Source organism: Typopeltis vanoorti, chromosome 13, assembly GCF_054136105.1.
Source record: "Typopeltis vanoorti isolate ZY-2024b chromosome 13, IOZ_Tvanoo_1.0, whole genome shotgun sequence".
Classification (NCBI taxonomy): domain Eukaryota; kingdom Metazoa; phylum Arthropoda; class Arachnida; order Uropygi; family Thelyphonidae; genus Typopeltis; species Typopeltis vanoorti.
Genome location: NC_143561.1, coordinates 59,663,572 through 59,683,132, shown reverse-complemented (window position 1 = coordinate 59,683,132; position 19,561 = coordinate 59,663,572). Strand labels below are relative to the sequence as shown.

The 19,561-nt window shown below is 34.1% G+C and overlaps 1 protein-coding gene across 17 annotated transcripts in view; it reads right to left on the bottom strand.

Annotated features, from left to right (window-relative positions):
• LOC150100204 (uncharacterized) overlaps positions 1 to 19,561 on the bottom strand; it is a 566,343-nt gene that overhangs the window by 365,298 nt on the left and 181,484 nt on the right. For 16 of the 17 annotated variants that reach the window (XM_090402864.1, XM_090402869.1, XM_090402857.1 and 13 more), the window contains one exon: positions 15,105 to 15,242. The exons of the other annotated variant lie outside the window; for it this stretch is intronic. In XM_090402864.1, the coding sequence (XP_090258990.1) occupies positions 15,105 to 15,242 (138 nt within the window). The remainder of the gene's footprint in view (positions 1 to 15,104; positions 15,243 to 19,561) is intronic. 17 annotated transcript variants of the gene reach the window in all.

Sequence of the window (19,561 nt, the reverse complement as noted above, 5' to 3'; positions counted from 1 at the left end):
GAGTGAATTCAGCATTGTAATTCTTCTCAATGTTCGATGACAACTGAGCCAGCCAGTCCAACACTTCAATTTTGTTTGGTAGAAACCAGTCTCAGACATAGTATAGTATGACATGGAACACTGTTGTGATGAAACATGCAAGGGTCACTGCCAAAGTACTTCCACAGCATTGGAAGCATTAAGTTGTTCATGATGTCCAAGTAGCATCACATGTCGTGACTTTGATCACATCTACCAATGGACCAAGCCCCCATCTAACTGAAACATCCCCCATACCATTACCAAGACTCCACCAAACTTGACAGTTGGAATCATAAGTCCTGCTGGAACCATTCCGCAGGTAACCTCTAGATCAAAACACTACCATCTAAGTGAAACATTTGGAAGTATAATTTGTCACTCCACAGAACCCTTTTCCTATCATCTCAGTCCAGAGGCAGTGTGAAAAACACCAGTCCAAACGTCATTTGCCATTGAGGTAGGTGACGTGCGACTTGTTCACAGCAGTTCTAAATATTTGCATGTGGTAGGATCTGAAATTTGCATGGCACATAAGGTATCCAAATACTTTTATTAACATAGTATCATCACAAATGTTAATTATTAATAATGTTTATGCCAGTAATGCAAGTATTTCTATTCACACTTGTCCTGTCTCTCCTTTATATTTCCCACATGGCTTATTTTTTTTAATATTTTTTTTTATATATTTTAGCTTATATATTTCGCACATGGCTTATTAATGATGGATCAGATATTTACACCTTTCAGTAATTCAAATATACCAACCAAATATAGCATTCTCCTTAACTGTTTTCTAATATATCCTAAAACAAACACATTAGTTTCTCCCCTCATGCAGATATCTCAGACATTATATGCCGCATTCACCAAAATGGAAGCATAAAATTTCTACAGCATACGGTGTTTTCTTTTCTCTTGCTGTCATACTGTTAGGGTGAGAGTGAGAGAGAGTGACGATCATCCTGACATGAATGTGTTAATCTGGTACAGCTTGTTGTTGATCTCCCAATCCATGATGTCCCTCGGGATGTTAACCTGTAATTTGCTTGTAATCCATTTAAAGGACATGCAGAAAATGTTATTTTAGGAAAAAAGCTAATCTAGCTCTGCATCTGCAGCTCGATCTCAACATGGCTTGGGAATCAACACAGGTGCAGATGAGGTCTCTTGAACAGAATAACTGTTGGATCCAGAAGATAACTAGATGTTGGTATACCAGACTTCTTAGTGCATATAAGGAACCTCATGAACTGGTAATGAATCATATAAGTGCTTTCAAATCAAACATGTGTTTGATTTGAAAGAGCCAATAGAGGAAGAGATAAACTTTTAAGTAATTTGCAAAACGAGAAGCTACATGGAATGCAGCACTGCCATGGTGGTAGTGCATTTAGTAGCAATTGCACAGTCTGCAAGATCTTTTCATGTGGAATAATCTGGCAGGGATTTTGTTTTGTTTGCATATAGTGTAAGGATGATTAGTGATATCGAAGAGACAAAGGTAATTAATTTTCTTCAATGTAGAAACTAAGAATAGGCGATGTATGAAATGCCTGTTGCAGTTCTGAGTCTGATGATGGACATTGGATCCAGCCACTGAAAAGTGCTCTCTGGAAGAAGCATAGATAGACTTGAGACCCATGATTGAGTCTTAATCTAATAAGTGCTTTATATAAACAGAACAATGAGCGAGGGTGTGAAAAATATTACTCTTTCTTCGATATGTATCATACAAATAGAATAATACATGGGAAAAAAGGTCAAGTTTTTTATTTGTTGAATATGAGTCCTTGCTTAAGAATAAGAACCTTGTTTCTTTGCAGAGGATTACTGAGTCCTAGTCTTCATTCAAGATGAAGACTATGGAAGCAAAAACGCATACATACAGTTTCCAGAGAAGAAAACTGCAACCTATTTATAAGCATCCAGTGTGAAATTCAAGATCTTGCTGCAACTATCTTTCAGATGATTTTCGTGTTACGAGAATGAGAAGATGGTCAAGTCACCCACATAGAAGGCATTACTTAGAGCTGGGAGGGATATTATCAAGTCAACTTTTATAGAAATAATACTTAAACCTCATGGGACTCCATCCCCTTAAAGAAATGGTTGAGATGATTGATTTCACTAGGAAGATCTAATCTGATATGTAGTTTTTAATAAAGAGAGGGAGATATTTTCTGGGACCAAAGTTTGTTTTTTAATATGACTAACTTAGCAAAGCAGTTCTAAAGGATGATTCTGGTTAGTTAAATGATCTAGTGTACAATGATGTTTTCAGAAGCCAGAAAAAAAGCTTCGGATATAAGTTGCTGCTCTCCAAAACCATAAAACATAAGAGTTAACAATTTTTTCCAAGATCATATGCATAAGCAGCTGGTCAGAGAAATTGCATGGTAATTTGATGATATTTCTGGATCCTTAACTAATTTTGGAAAGGCAATAATAATTATCTTTTGCAATGATTTCTGAAACTGATCATTATAGAAAATTCTGTTGAAAAAGTAGAACAGTTGATCCATAGAGGATAGTAATAGACATTTTACAATTTCATAATGGATGTCCTACAGTAGTTGGTCAGCAACAATGCAAAACACTGTTCAATTCTTCCTTTTTAAACAGATTTTTGGAATCTTCAAGACCATTCAAAGTGAGCAGAATTTGATGTTTTGCTCCTTTGCATTTTAGAGCCAGGAATTTGGAGCACAAGATCAGATGGCCATGTGGATGAATGTATTTGTTCAAATGTATAAGGAGTTTAAGTCATTATGAATTATATGCTTCAAAATTCTTTGCTGTTAGTTTGCTGACATGGTTATCAAAATGATTCATGCTGGCATAAGTACTCCCCCAACCAATAAGCTGCAGGTTCAAAGCCCATTGTAGGCATGAATGTTTGTATCTTAGGTGGCAGATGAATTTCATCACCTAGTGCAAGACCACAACCTCTCTTAGTGGTGGCCTGAGGTGACTTGAAAAAGTTCCATGTTTGATTCTCTAGAGAAGGGTTCCTGGGTCCAGGTATAAATTTATAAATAAATTAGTGTGTGTGTGTGTGTGTGTATATATATATATGTGAGTGTGTGTTCAATAATTTTAATGACTTAAACCAGCAAGATAATTAAGAATAAAATTTAATAAGGACAACTAGTTTCATTGATAAGCCAACTTCATCAGTGTCAAAGTACAAAAGCATATACAAAAAAGACAGACAGAAACATTACACACTAACAACAACAGAGCTATCAAAAACTGTAGTCATGGCCACAGTTGTAGATACTGTCCACAGGATGTTGACTTCTCCACAGACACCATCCTCTATCCTGTTTGTTGTGGATGACAGAGGGATACTGCAGTGTAAGATTTTCACCAGGTGTCAAATAGGTCTCTTAAAGGTAGAAGCACACTGGCTCATGTTTCTGGAAGAGGATGCTGATGATATCCATGTTCTGGTAGAATCTGTTGCTATTTATGCTTGGTGGGTGCATCTAACTTCTAGTTTTGTAAGAATGTGCTTCTATCAGTCCTGGGAATTGCAAATGCCTAACAACCATCTCCACCTCCTCAGGAAAAAAAAATTTTCAAGACACTGTTGAATTCTACTCCATCCAAGATACTAAGCATTCTAATGGTTTCATTTTACTTGGGGGGGGGGGGGCAGAATATCCATTCCATCCACTGATGATCTGGAGACTTGTCCTTTATTCTTTAGGGTGCATAATCCATTATTTCCTAAACTTTCAATACCCATGTACCCTCTTTATAATCACAGTAGCACCAGAGTACCTACCAACTCTTAGGAAAAGGCAATTTGGGAGATTTTATATGTCATTCGAACACAAATAATTATAGAAGTATTTATTTTATAACATTTGCATTTTAGTAAATTACAAACATGTGAATCAATTTATTTAAATTATTAAATTCATTTTTAGTTATACAAATTCAATATACATAGAGTGGAAACAAAAATTATGACATTTAAATTTTCAATAATAAAAAAAGTTTAATAAGACAAATGAAATTTAGTGAAGAGTTCCGATCATGTAGTCTGAATTATTTGAATTTAAACTTTTAATGCGAACAGTTGAAATCACATGGTAGAACGCAATCATGTCATTAGCCAGATATGGCTCTAAAAGAGGTTAGTCGGTCAATACATACCAAGAAACACACATTTTGTTTAAAACTTCAGATATTTAGTTATTGAAAAATTGATTATAGGACACACCTGCATTTTGTGATAATGAGACAACAAAAATATATATATAAAAAAAGTAATTAATTTTTTTAAAAAAGTGTCTCATACCTACTAAAGACCTTTTGTGCACCATGCTTTGGGAAACACTGCATTAGGGTATATCATTTTTATCCTGCCGAGTGGTTAGTGTATCTGCTCTCCAGCCATGGGCATGGATATTTGTGATTGTCTGTGGAAATACTAATGGTGGTAGTCGGTGGTAGAGGGCGTTGGTGTAGTTGTGGTTAGTTGAAGTTGGTAGATTGAGTGGTGGAGACAGAGAGTTCTGGAGTGGGTGCCCTCTCCATGAATGATGAGTCGATGAGTCTTTGAATTCCCTGGAGGTGTCAATAATAATATTTTCAGGAAATGAAGCCATATTCCCCCCTCCAAATTCACTTTATCACAATTCATATTCTCCTCACTGACACTGAACACAGGAGTTGCTCCAATTGTTTCTGGGAGGATGTTTATAGAAATATCTCCTGAATATAGTTTTTTCACAAATTTTGGGATCTTGCCCAACCTTGTGGAGGAAGTAGGGTGACATTTTCCCCTTCTCGATTCCCTAGTGAATCAGAAAAGATTGTGAGATACGGCTGACTAATGCTGTTTCTTGTTGTCCACTGAGGTTACTATGGTTCTGTACTTGGTAAGAAGCTTGTTGAGAGCTGATTAAGATGAAAGACTCTCATAAAGAGGGAATCTAGCACAGTAGCTCTGGCACTCCAATTCTAAATGCAGCCAATGCTTACTGGTTAATCAATGCCCATGTGTTGCTCTATGGTTGGCAGGGAGCTCTGGTGCTATACTGGTACCATATCAACCAATGGACCCTTTCCCCTAGACATGGGAAAGAGACACTGCAACAATATTGACTTTTGCAAGCAAGCCCCACACTAGCCAACTGATCAAGTTTGGACCATTCATGATTGCTTGTCTTGTTGAAGCATAGGCCAGAGCAGTACAGACTATCAGGATTCCTCCCATACCTTTCTAGATGTCACAAGGTGCATTGCATAGCAAACAAAGTGAGTAACAGGGTGTTGGATCCCAGTGATGGTGGATAATAAGATGTTAAAAACAACATATGAGAAGTAGAGCAAAAAAAATATGGGAAGAAAAGAATACAGACAAACCAAAAAGGGCTACTACCATCACTGGAAGCCCACCACTAATAAGTGTCCCACATGGAAGAGAACTTGCATTCACATTCACAGCTGCATCTCAAGTCAGATATGCAAAATAACTGCATAGTTCTCCCTTGCATGATACCTGTAATTTTAAAATATAGAACTTGGATAGTATAAATACATACAATATATTTTTATATTTCTAGTCTTTTAGTCACTTAGTTTTTTTTTTATTTATAAATACTATATCATCCTAGAAATACAATGGGAGATTCACCTTTATTAAATTTCTATAACTGTACCTACATGACAATGCATTTTTAATTCTTGAAGAGCTTTACTGAAGATAATTCCTTTCATGAAACAGGAACATTATTTTATATATTAATTATGTATGTCTTAGATTTAACAAACTTACTCTTTTTGGTCTAAATTGGGCTTTATTATTTATTCACAATCCTAGTTAGAATTTACAGAATGCTCAGTTTCTACACTTGTGCAGGTTTTATTTTCTTTACAGAAAATAAATCTCTTGATATATCATGACATCACCAATAATTTATGTTAACCATTCATAATGAGCAATTCTGATTTATTTCAGTTCATAATGAGCAATTCTGAGTAATGGGCAGGAACTGTGGTTAAAAAGTTATGAAACAAATTATGTATCAGCTAAGTTCTCTGAATACCATACAACTAGAGCAATAGAAATAGTCATTCTTATAATTATTTTCAATGGGTAGTTGACAAAAATTGTGAGAATGATGTACACTTTGCTTTGAAAACAAAACAAATAAAAAAAATGAATAAAATTTGGTTCTGAAAAATTCATTTCTCATGAAAAAGGAAATATTCAATGAGTATTTTCTTACACTATGAAAAAGAAAAACGCTGCATATTATTTGAAGAAACAGTGTAAACACTGTAAAACTAGCTAGACAAAAGTCATTGGAGGACTTTGGCAAGATCATAGAAAATAAATATCATGAAGATGGTAAGATATCCTGGAGGATGTTTAAGAAGCTTAGAAATGGAGGAAAGAGTGCTATAAAAGGAGTTAGAGATGATAAAGGTGACATGAAATGGGAGAAAAAGATATCCTTGAAGGAATTACTTCGAAAAATTGCTAAATGAAACAAGCAGTGATAGCACAGTGGTAAAAAAATACTCAACAGGCATTCAGTCAGGAATACATATCCATACATGAAGTAGAAAAAGCCATCAAAGGCTTGAAATGTGAAAAGGCAGCAGGAGTAGGTGATATTCGACCAGAAATGCTGACGTATGGTAGTATAAAAAGTCTTACAGTGGTTGCACTGCATAGTTCAGAAAACCTGGACAGAGGGAAGAATTCCCGATGATTGGAGTAGAGCTCTAATAGTACCCATATATAAAAAGGGAAATAAAACTGAATGTAAGAATTACAGAGGTGTTTCCCTACTGTATATTCCTGGCAAGATCTATGCAAGTATACTTGAGAAACGGTTGAGAAGAATTGTGGAAGAAAAGCTTGGTGAAGAACAAGCTGGATTCAGGCCAAACAGAGGCTGTCAGGATCAGATCTACACTTTAAGACAAATAGTCGAGAAAGCATGGGAAATATAACAAAGATCTGTATTTAAGTTTTGTCGATCTGGAAAAGGCATATGACAAGGTGCCAAGAGAGAAATTATTCAATACACTACAGTTATATGGTGTCAATGGAGCATTATATCAAACAATACTTAGTCTTTATTTGAGTTGTAAGTCAGCAGTTAGAATTGAAGGAAGTACAGGAAGGTGGTTTAGTGTTAAATCTGGTATGAGACAAGGATGTACATTATCCCCTCTGTTATTCATTATCTATATGGATCACATTATGAAGGAAAGTGGTATTAAACATGATATTAAACTTGGAGATGTTAATGTCAGCTCTTTGCTTTATGCAGACGATGTTATACTTCTAAATAAATCCGCTACAAGTCTGCAAGATTCCCTGACTAAATTGAATGACTGTTGTAATAGATATGGTATGAAGGTCAGCAATAAAAAGACAAAGACAATGAAAATAGGCAGAATCGTTGAAAATGTCAACTGCACTGTGAACGGAGAACCTGTGGAACAAGTAAAACATTTCAGCTACTTAGGCACGATTTTTATTGAAGATGGTAAATTAAATATGGAAATAGACAACAGAATCAGCAAAGCTGGTATGGTAGGAAGTCAATTGAATAAATTCATATGGAATAAGAAAGAAATTAATTGGAACACTAAATTAGCTGTATACAAGACAGTGTTCAAACCAGTTTTAACTTATGGATCTGAGAGCTGGATCAGAAGTAAAACATTTGACCAAAGACGAGAGAACGCAGATATGAGAGTCCTGAGAAAGATTAGAGGCGTGAACAGATGGCATCAATGGCAATATCATATTAAAAACGAGGATATTAGGAAAGAACTTGACATTGTCTGCATCCAGGAATGCGTTAGCAGAGCTAATCTCAGGTGGTATGGTCACTTAAACAGAATGGGCGAGGAAAGATTAGCAAAACAAGTGTTCTCTGCCAGGTTTTCAGGAAAACGACCCAGAGGAAGACCAAGATATAGGTGGATTGATACGGTACCTTAGATGATAGAAATATAAAATCTGATAATGTTGGAGTCATGACAAGTAACAGACTGATTTGAAGGAAAATTGTAGATAGGAAGTTAGTAATGGTGTAAATTTTTCATGTAGTACTATCATATCCTGTACACCCCTTGAGGGTACATGGCAGGAATTTGATGATGATGATTTAGAGATAGTTTTGATATTATACAACATTTTTGAAGGACCTACATTTTTCCTATTGATTTACACTAAAAATGCATAATATTGCCAAAAGGAAATACATTTAATTCCTTGGGAATACCTAAGTCAAATGCTTATGTAACATGTAACTCGTGGTTCACCATCTCCCCCCCCTCTCCCAACCCCCCAAAAAATCTTATCGGGATAATATATGAAATAATTTATATATGTTTCAATAATAAAACTGAAGCTATGATTATTATAAATTATTTTTATGGTGTGTGTGGGGGGGGGGATTAATTTTAACCATAAAGTACATCAGCATAGAAAAGATATTTCTGTTTAGAATGTCTTGAAAGGATGAAAACAAACAGGAATTTTGATATGTACAATAATTTATTGCTTTATCACACCCACAAAAGAGAGGCTGCAAGGTCTACAGCAAATAAATGCCACATGTGGGCTGGGGTCAAAAGCAAAGCATTCTATTGATATTCTTTTTGAAGAGATAGAGGTTTTAGTCTTTAGGAAATACTTTATGATAAAGTCTATGAGGAGAGTCTGTAAGAGATGGGTTGTCATCCAAAGAAACTTCCCTCCTCTGAACATCAGGAATTTTTAGAGTGGTTTGAAGCAAACCACCCCAAATATGAGAACAGCATTCCAAGGGTGAGCAGATTTGAGATTTGTAGAGCATACATAACTGAATGGACAATGAAAAAAGAAATGTCATGAGTGGGAAAAGGATGCTAGGTGTTTTGGAAGCTGAAATGCTATTAAAGTGGTAATGAATATGACAGGAAAGGCTAAGAGTTAGTACAAGAAGAGAGATCTAGTTTTGCCTGTTAAGTTGAACACCGTTAAAGGTAAGGGAAGAAGGAAGAGCTACTTTTTTTTTTTGATGGGGGGGGGGGGGGGGAGATAGAGAAGAAGAAGAAAAAAACTATGTATTAGAAGCATTGAAGGTGGCTTACTACTTATTGTTACTGTCGTGACGTTGTTCTCTTCATGTTCGAATCCGCCATCTTGTTTAAGTCACTTTCATAAAATAAAACACAACTAATTGTAAATTGATCACCAATCCAAGGGTAGAGAAATTTCTATTATACTGCGCCACTCTATCCTTAGATAAGTCTATATAAAATAGCAGGATCAATTCAAAGTTAGTTAGCAGTCTCCTCATTCATTCTGGCCGAAGTATTTGTTTTCTACCTGGGATTCCCGCAAGATTCGAATTTTTGTGAACGGTGCAATAAAAAGGAATTCAGGCATAGATTAACAAATGAAATATTTAATATAAGCTATATAACACATACATAAATTTTACTTCTAATTTTAGACAATAGAATCAAGTTAAACATTAGGTCATGTCAATCACATTAGTTCAATCTTCCAAACGTTCACATACACTTTCTCAGTTTCTGAGTCACGAAGTTCCTACACTTAATTAAACATAATAGAACTTCCTATCAAATCAGCTTCCACACATTTCTCAGTCATGCTATAAGCACAAAATATCACAGGCACTAATAGCTGTAAATATCTCTCAAGCAATTCTTATCTTCAATTCTCAATTTTGAAGAATTTCCACAGTTAAAGTTAGGTTAAACATAGCGTAATTAACACTCAATTCTTCATGCATTGAAATAATTCAATATGATAGTCCTTACCAGAATTAGTTCCTAGTACATCAATTATGTTGTGAGTATACTTTTAAAATATATTTATTTCACTTAAGAACACATCTATAAGACTTATCCACAGTTATAACTAAAACACTATTAATCGCACTTCAGAACTCTAGACATCAACTGTAGGTACTTGAATTATCCTTGTTATCACTCATTAACCAATTAAATACTGTGCAGTTCTCCTTAGGGCAAATTAGAAATAAGTCGCAATTCTAGACCAACTGGGTTTATTCAGAATTCTTCACTGAACGTCCAGCATTTTATATCATCCGATTACGGCATTAATTTCTTTTTATTATTACTGCTGACTTCACCTTCAGCTAACTATAAGATTCACTTCGTCTTTGCTCGCATATAAATATTATCCCTTTTAACTTCTGCCCTTGAGAACCTTTCATTTACTTCCACTTCTGTAGTTTATACCCTTGCTTCCTTTCACTTCAAAATTCCCCTCTCAACTCCCCCGTTACCTTTTATTTTTTTTTTTGTTATTCTTCTCCCAGCTCACGCTCTGTTCCACTCGTGCTCGTTTATTTCATGCGTTTCCATGACAACAAATAAACGTAAACATTTTCGTTAATGTTACATAAGGCTATACCACTACATTGAGTTAATAAAACACAATAAATAGAATATTAGAGCTACTTAATCAACTCTTTCATTTCGTATACAGATAACTATAATAATATTCACGTTACAATATATACATAAGTTATAATAAATTATACACATATTATTGTTTAATAAATTAATAGCTGATTAAGTTAAGAATAAATTCTTAAATAATAATTCTTAAATAAGGAGTAATAAATAACTTTTATACAAGTCATGATTAACATATAATAAGCAATGTTAAATGTGAATAAAAAAAACAAAATACACAACATAGTTTCATTCACAGTTTAACAATACTGCACTATTGAAGGATGGCATGGAGTTCAGTGTTTAAGACACTTATTATACATGATCTTGAAGTCTCAGCTGTTTGAGCACTGAGAGTATGCTATGTGAGTAGGATGAGTAGAGATTACAATCAACAACAAAAACTGTACATAGGTATGAGACAGTGGAAGAAGGCTGTTCATATATGATGAAGATGGTGGGTGAATAAAGAGCCTGAGGAACATCTGCCTTAGAAATAGGAAGTAACACTGAAAAGCTAGGGACTGTTTGTTGTGCTATTTGGGCTGTGTTCTTTCTTTTCTTTCTCAATAGCAGTGATCTCAGTTTTTAGCCTGTTGATGGACAGAGGATAATTAGCTAGTACTTCAAAGACAACTTATTTCAGAAATAGTAACCAACACCATTCAAAAAAAAAAAAAAAAAAAAAACAAGCCTTATAAACTCAAGAAGTTATACAAACTTGTCCAGAACAGACTTTTACAAATATCCATGCTCACAGACCACAATCCATTGATTAGACAGCAGATATGCTATCCACTTCACCAACCAGATTTTTATGACATACAGGGTGTTCGGGATAAATTTGACATATTTATAATTAATTATATTTTTCCGTAAGTTACATGTATTAACACACACTTCTCTTCATTTAAAAGTTTGGACCCTTCTTCATTCATATACAAGATGTCAGAAAGGATGGATAGCTGGAACCCACCTGAATCATGGAAGAGAATAACTTGTATCATGATGATTCGTGCCCGCCATCAAAATAAGGATATTACGACTGCTGCCCAATGCTCCCTGAATACAGTAAAAACAATCAGGCATGAACTAGAGACTTGCAATGGTGACTACGAGGATGTAGCAAGAAGAAAGATCCCTAGCAGACGATCTGATTGCGTTCGTACAGCAGAATTCCTCGCAAATCTGCAGGAACAGGTGTTGAAGAACCCTGGCATTGGAATTCGGGCTTTGTTCGTGGAGTTGCTAACTGTAGTCAAGCCCTGGATAACAAGGGTAGCCAATGGTAGGCCGTATGTATGGCAGCAGGATTCGGCCCCTTGCCACACCTCTGGGAAAAGTCAAAAATGGTTGTCTGAAAATTTCTACGACTTCACCAGTCCAAATGTTTGGCCTCCAAACTCCCCAGACCTTAACCCCATGGATTATTTTGTATGGGGCGCAGTTGAAAAAGACACCAATCGCACTTCCAGTAATACAAAAGCCCAGTTAATGGATAAAATTAAAACAGTTTTTGCGGCCCTTCCCAGGGAGACTGTAGCATCAGCTTGTTCGAGGTTCCGAAGCAGAATTGAAGCTGTGATCGATGCTAATGGTGGTTATTTTGAGCAAATCTTGTTGATAGTATTGTAATTAACTCTGCCTGTAATGTTTTTTTGTCAATTCATTAAATTTAATAGATACAAAGAAGATTTTCTTTTTCCTTACGAAACTGTCAAATTTATCCCGAACACCCTGTAATTACAACTGCTTTTTTTTATGTGGTGAAAAAATATCATGAAATATATCTGAAAAATTAGAATTTCAGCTGTTTGGTTAACCACCCCAAATATGAGAGCAATATTCTAAGTGTGAGCAAATTTGTGAATCTATACCCAAATGTGCTATTTCATAAGCAACTGATGTCAGGCCCAAAAGGTTAGTGGAAGGAATAATCAAACTGTAAAACAACAGTACAGTTTTAGAAGCAGACAATAGTATTATTTTAATCATGCAGAGATTTCTGTGGTTAAGAAGTTCAATAGAATTATTCCAGTTTTGTGACCATGTTTATTAAAAAGAACTGTTTTTTAAAACTAAACAAGTACTAAAAAACAAACCCGACAAGTTTCGTTAGTCGTCAGACGAACATCTTCAGGGGTAAAGAGAACTAACAGTTTAAAGCACAAACTATAAGAAATTACGAAAAAAGTTCATTTGTTGGTATTATGAACATGAAAAAAGTTTGTTAAAAAAACTGAATAACAGATCTATACAACCGTTAATGCATGTTAGCTGGAAACAATGCTATTTGATGTCAAGTTCTGTGGTTCACTTTCACGCTGTCTGAGGTCTGAACTGGGTAAATTTTTAATAAATGCTGACCAAACTTGATTTAAAATCAAACCCTGATTTTTGTTGCATTGCATAGAAATTTTAATCATATTTGCTGCCTCTGAATTTTCTTGTGGAACAGTTTTTATCAATGTAGGACATGTTTGTTCTGTCCCACAGTACATCATGACAGGTAGAAGCTGTGAGAATGCCAAGCCAGACTTATGTTCTCTCTTTGACTTACATCTCGTTTAATAGTATTATTCAAACATATTACTCAAACATGCAATGTAACTGGAATTATTCATAATTGGCATAAATTTGGATCACTCTGTACATATGTTTTGGACACTTTTACAATATATATATATATATATATATATATATCAGGCAGTAAAGCACTGGATAGTATTACTAAAATAAGCATCTTACAAAAACACATCTGTTGCATTTTTAAGGTAAAAGTGAAAAGTTGAGTCTCTGAAATAATATTATATGAACATAAATTCATATAATATCTCTTCATAACAAACAGAACAAAGTATCTAAAACTATATGCTTGATTGCAAACCATACATGGCAATTTTGCTAAGAAGAAAATGTTTGAATCATATTTATTTCAATGTTATTTGAAAGAAAGTGTTTCATAAATATTTAACATTGTTTTCAATATAAGCATTTAAAAATAGCATGAAAATCGTATGATATATTTTAAAGAACCCAAATGCAGCTTGGTTGGCCAAGTGGTTAGTGCACCCACTCTCCAACAGGCTGCAGGTTCAAATCCCACCATGTGCATGGATGTTTGTGATTTTCTGTAAGTGGGAGATGAATTTCGCCGCCTGGTGTGAGACCACTGCCCTGCTTATTGGAGGCCTGTTGGAGTGGGTTAAAAAGGCTCCATGTTTGGTTTCTAGAACAAGGTTTCCTTTAAAAAAAATACATAAAAATATGTATTTTTTTTAGAGGAAACCTTGCCCACCCACAGTACAAAAATGTACTATAGGTATGCAACTAACCTTTCATAGGTGGGAGCAACATAAATAAATATAAAAAAATTATTTTATTCCATGCACTGATTTAAAGTGCAAAGATGCCAAATGTGATATACGTTGGTAAAAAAATGTATTGCTCTCATATCATATTTCAAAACAGATGTATTTATTTTCAAAGATGAAATTCACTTTTATTTCTCTTGCAAAAAAAAACAATAAATAAAAACAAATTGTTGAAATATTGAAACAATTTGATAATACAGAAAATAAAGCAATACACTAAGTGGGCTCATAAGTCACTCCATTCAATCACCATTACGGGATTAATAGCAGGGTGAGGTAATTAGAAGACAAGACAGAAAGCGACTCATGTTTTTTCCTTGAAAAATCATAAGATAATTCATGTATTGATTCACTTGGGCTAGCAGAGAGGTTAAAAGAAAGACTATAAACAATGTTGGATAATTCTGCTATAGCAATGAAACTTCTATTTAATATTCCTGAAAGCTAATCTGCAAAAATAATACATTAACATTTTAAGTAACACAACTCAGTGATTTTCTTAGCAACCTGAGAAACTGATTCTCTTTGTTTTTATGGACGCTAAATAAAGGAAAGAAAACAGCACAGAAAGGTAAAACATGCATTCACAAATGTAAAGATAAGTGCACTGAATAACAAATGCATGCAATAATATATTTAGCTACATAAATTACCTTAGAGAAATCCTAAATCTTTTACCGAGTCAAAAACAAGAAACAGAATGTGACTGGTAAAAGGACAGTTATTTAACAGACAGAAATTAATCAGGAACAGCAATTATCAATGGCAAAAGTTACTTGTTAAATATAATTCAAGATGGCAATATATTTGAACCCCCATTAGTGTTAACATTTTTTTTCTCCTTGTATGAAACCCCTTTTTCTAAGTCTAATTGTATGGACTTCAATAATGAAGAAATTAGTAATGGCTGTGTGCATCAGCACTGCTGAAGATCAATCTCTAAAGGTGTTTTCAAAAGGAAGGAATGAAAAGAGAATGTTTCAAAAGATTACTGTAACAAGTTGCCATCTTTAGAATTTACAAAATCCTTCTTCTGAAAACATTTTTAGAGCCTTCTAGAATGAAAGAAATGACCAGATTAAAGTTTTGCACAGGATTTTTTTCTCCTCTATTAGCCTCCTGAAAATTAGAATTATTAACACTGCCTTTTCTTTGCATGCAGCTTAGAATATACTGATATAGTATATCGGCATGCAGAACCATAGTCTTCTCAACAAAAAAGTAACTAACCTGTGGGCTGAAAGATGATGTGTTTGTAACAGTCAACATATTAGTATTTGTTGTCAATGCTTCTGGGTCAGGAGGTGGTGAAGTATCATCATGTACAGCGTGGCTTCTTACCAGCAGTTTAACACGGTGATGCGAAGACTAAAAATCATAAAATTTCTAACTTGAAAAGTGAATGCATGTTTATAAATATATGTATGCATGCAAGATATATACATACTTATATATATCAAATGAAGATGGAATGAAGGTATGCATATGTGTGCTGGGTGAGGAGGGTATGCAAGTTATCAATAAAAAAAAGAAAATTCATTTTATAATTAATAAAATATTAAAAAGTCAATATAATATTTTTTTAAAGAATTGTAGTTTTATTAAAATGAACAGATACATAAAAAATTAAGTTTTCATTGAAGCCTTATTGTTATATGAGAAGAAAAATTCATGTTAGCCATTAATGGACAGAACAGTCCCAAATTTCTTTTTTGGACTAATCTGTGCAGTGAATACTGGCAAAAAAAAAAAAGTATCCACCGATGAAAATTATGCTATAATTTAATATAGTACTAATAATCAATAATACTATAAAGTGAGAAGAAAAAATAACATTTACACACAAACTCTGATGACCACATGAACTGCTTTTCTATAATTCTGTAAACACTAGTTGAGACTAATACATAAGAAAATAGCATGTAAAGATAAAAAAACAATGTGGCTATATATCCAAGCAAGTCATTTATGCTAGTGATTCCCCCCCCCCCCCCACTGGTGTATATTTAAAGCCACTACTTAAGATATGAGAGAACTCTTAAACATTAAAGTCAAAGTTTTAAACACCAGCAAATGTATATAATTAATAATCTATGCTTTCAGATTATATCTGTAAACTGTGAGTGCTTCTGACCAGTATGTCTGTTCTGTGAGATGAAAAATCCAAGTTAATAGAAGGAAAAATCATATCCCATTCAGGTATGAAACCTTTTTGTTTCTAATATTAAAGTTAGAAGAGGACCTTATGATGATTCTTCACATACTGGGATTCAAACACAGGCGTTTTTCAATCAAAGGACATCATATTCTCAATACTGACTGAGCTTATGTATGATCCTTTAGATGCTTAAGAGATACTTGTAATATAAAAGTAACAGATCACAGATAAGTTATTAATGCAAGAACTGAAATCTCATATTTTTGATTATAGTGGTTTCCCCCACACACACACTTTCTCCCACTCTTGCAAGAGGAGTTTTAACAAAGTTATGAAATAATGATTTGGAGATCAAAGTTTAAGCTTGTGAGAGCTGATATTCAAAATGTTTTGTTAATTCATATAGTGCAGAGGTTCTTGAAGTGAGAGTATGTGTTAATAAGCAAGGAGCCCCCCCCCCCCCTTCTGAAGACTCAGGGGCTACCCTGAGTGTCGAGTCTTCAAAATTCGAGTCATCAGAATTCAAGGAGAACCGGCTTACCAGTCTGGAACACGGGGGTTGGGCGCCGTAGGTGCCAGGGGGTATAGCCCCCTCCCTCAGTCTGCATATAAAAAGACATAGAAGAATAAAAATTTCTGGTGTAGCGCAAAGTTTTTCAAATGAGAAAGACATGCAGTGTACTATCAGCAAAAATGAAATGACACTGATTATTTTCTGGATATTTTCATATAACTCCTACTGCAGGAAAGAGACAAAAAATAGTCAAGTTTTTATGGAAATGAAGCTGTCACTTTGTTGCAACCTAAGGCTAAAAAGTTCTATTAAAACTTATACATTAAAAGAGTATTTAAAAAGACATATCTGGGTGATGAAACTGTATTCGTTGTGAGATCTGAGTAAGATGAAAATGTAAAATTTGAAAAAAAAAAAAAAAAAAAAGAAAAGAAATGAAAGAAATACAAATAAAAAATGTTGGGGATGAAGAATGAATATGTGAATGCAGAAATATATCTCCAATAGCTGAAATGGGACATGAATAGAACCAATAAGAAAAAAAAAAAGATAATGAATCAAAAGGACTGTGGATTTTTAAAGTTACGAATTAAAAAAATTAAAGAATAGCAAACTTGCAATATATACAATGCCAGTAGCATGACAGCATGCTGGCCATTTCATGGGAATTGCTCAGATTAACTGATTATGAGCTAATCTTGAACATTAGAAGTTCAAGAATTATGCATTAAGAGGGTTAGGTTGATTTAAGAGAGTAACGGGAAGTAATTTATCTTGTTTAGTTACCAAGAGGGTAAAGATCTGTGCACTTTGCATTATTGAAACAATTCTTAATATTATTATGCCATAGTGATATGTTAGTGTGAGTTGTAGTTTTCAAGTTTAACTATTAATCAGGATGTGATACTTGCTACATTGGATCCACTGCCTGTTCTTTTAAGTTGATATTTAATCAAACATAACCACAATTGTAGTATTCCCCATACCAGACTCTTTACAGTTTTTTAAGCACACATAATATCAATAAAAATCCCTACTGATTCATTACATGCAATAAAATCAAAACACACCCTTGAAATCAAATATTCCCCTTTTTGATTTCCAACAAAATAAAACCAAATTATGTTTCTCTGAATCTTCAGCAATAAGAACCAAGTAATAGGATTGTTTTGTGTTTATTGCTATTACTTGGTTCTTATTGCTGAAGATTCAGAGAAACATGATTTGGTTTTATTTTGTTGGAAATCAAAAAGGGGAATTTTTGATTTCAAGGGTGTGTTTTGATTTTATTGCATTACATGCAATAAAATCAGTAGGGAGTTTTGTTGATATTATGTGTGCTTAAAAAACTGTAAAGAGTCTGGTATGGGGAATACTGCAATTGCGGTTATGTTTGATTAAATATCAACTTAAAAGAACAGGCAGTGGATCCAATCTAGCAAGTATCACATCCTGATTAACAGTTAAACTTGAAAACTACAACTCACACTAACATATCACTATGGCATAATAATATTAAGAATTGTTTCAGTAATGCAAAGTGCACATATTTGGATCAGAAGACTGAAAGTAATCAAAGCAGGAAATTGAAGGATTGCAAGAAATTACACAGATGAGAATAGCTGTTGGAGTGTAGCTCCATACTAGAAAAAACATCTAGATTGTAACTGTACTTCCTAGATGAGCAAATAACATTTACAGTATATTTAAGATCACTGATGAAGACATCAGAAGTTTATAAAGCAGTCAGGATTATCTGGTATTCTGTTGGGCATACGATTTGTGAGAGACCTATGGTCTCTCACAAAAGAAAAACTAGTTATATCTGCAAACATTAAATTCTTCAAGGAAAATGACTTTGCTATTTAGAGAAGTAAACCTGGAAGAAAATATTTAAAAAAGTGCAGAATGGTTGCTGGCATTATGAGAGCAATTGAAACAGCAAATGAATAAGAGACAAAGAGTTTTTTTTCCCCTCTCTCTCTCTCTCCCCAAAGATCAAAAAGGGGAGATTCTAAGTTGGAAATTCTAATATGGTGTATCGGACTAAACACATGCAAAAAATGTTGACTGTGAGATGAACAGAAGCAAATAGGTATGGAGTTGAGAAAACTGAGATGAGTAGCTACAGAAAGTTTTTTTTTTTTTTTTTTTTTTGCTTGGTTAAAAAACGTAAACTATAAAGAGATGATACATATCCTTGTTTTTGTCTTTCTTACAAGTTAAACAAAGTTTTCATGTGGAGTATCATCACTGCTAATCTGTTGACTTCATCTCATCTGATTCCTATCCCACAGTGCACAGCACTTTTCCTTTCAGATGTGTATATTCAATATGTGCTATGCATTACAGGAAAGGTCACTACCCAGAGACTGGTTTTGACCTCTGAGGCCTCATCAATTACAGCTACCCCAAGGAAGATAATAAAGTTAAATCAATGCAGAAGTCATATTTTCTATGTTGTTATTATTACTTGACACCTCTCGCCATCTTCCCTACTACTTAATTCTCCTGACACTATTACTACCATACACACCATCTACTGCCCATCACTACCAACAACAATATTTTTTTTATCTGTAAATTGCATGTATTCTAATGACCAATTTGCCTGTAAGTAGAATGAAAGACCCTATTTTCCAGGAAAAAATTCCCTGCTACCTCCACATGAGATTGGATAATTCACCTTCAATTAAAAAAGCTCATACATCATTTCTCTCGTCATGATTAAAAGTAAATGCATGTCTTCTCCAATCAAAGGGTGTAATGATGTGTTGTTTTTCAAATTGCACTAAGGAGGTGCAATTGGAAATACAGGTATCCTTCGATTAACGCAGTTAATTAATCCCTTGATGTTACCACATATATCAAAATCACGTTATTCAAATCTAATAATCAATGATAAAAATTACAATTCATCCATGATCGATTACTGTATTAATAATTCATTTTATATGGTACTCTTTTAGGAAAGATAAAAAATGAATGCAAAGTAAATGTTTAATAAATACTTGT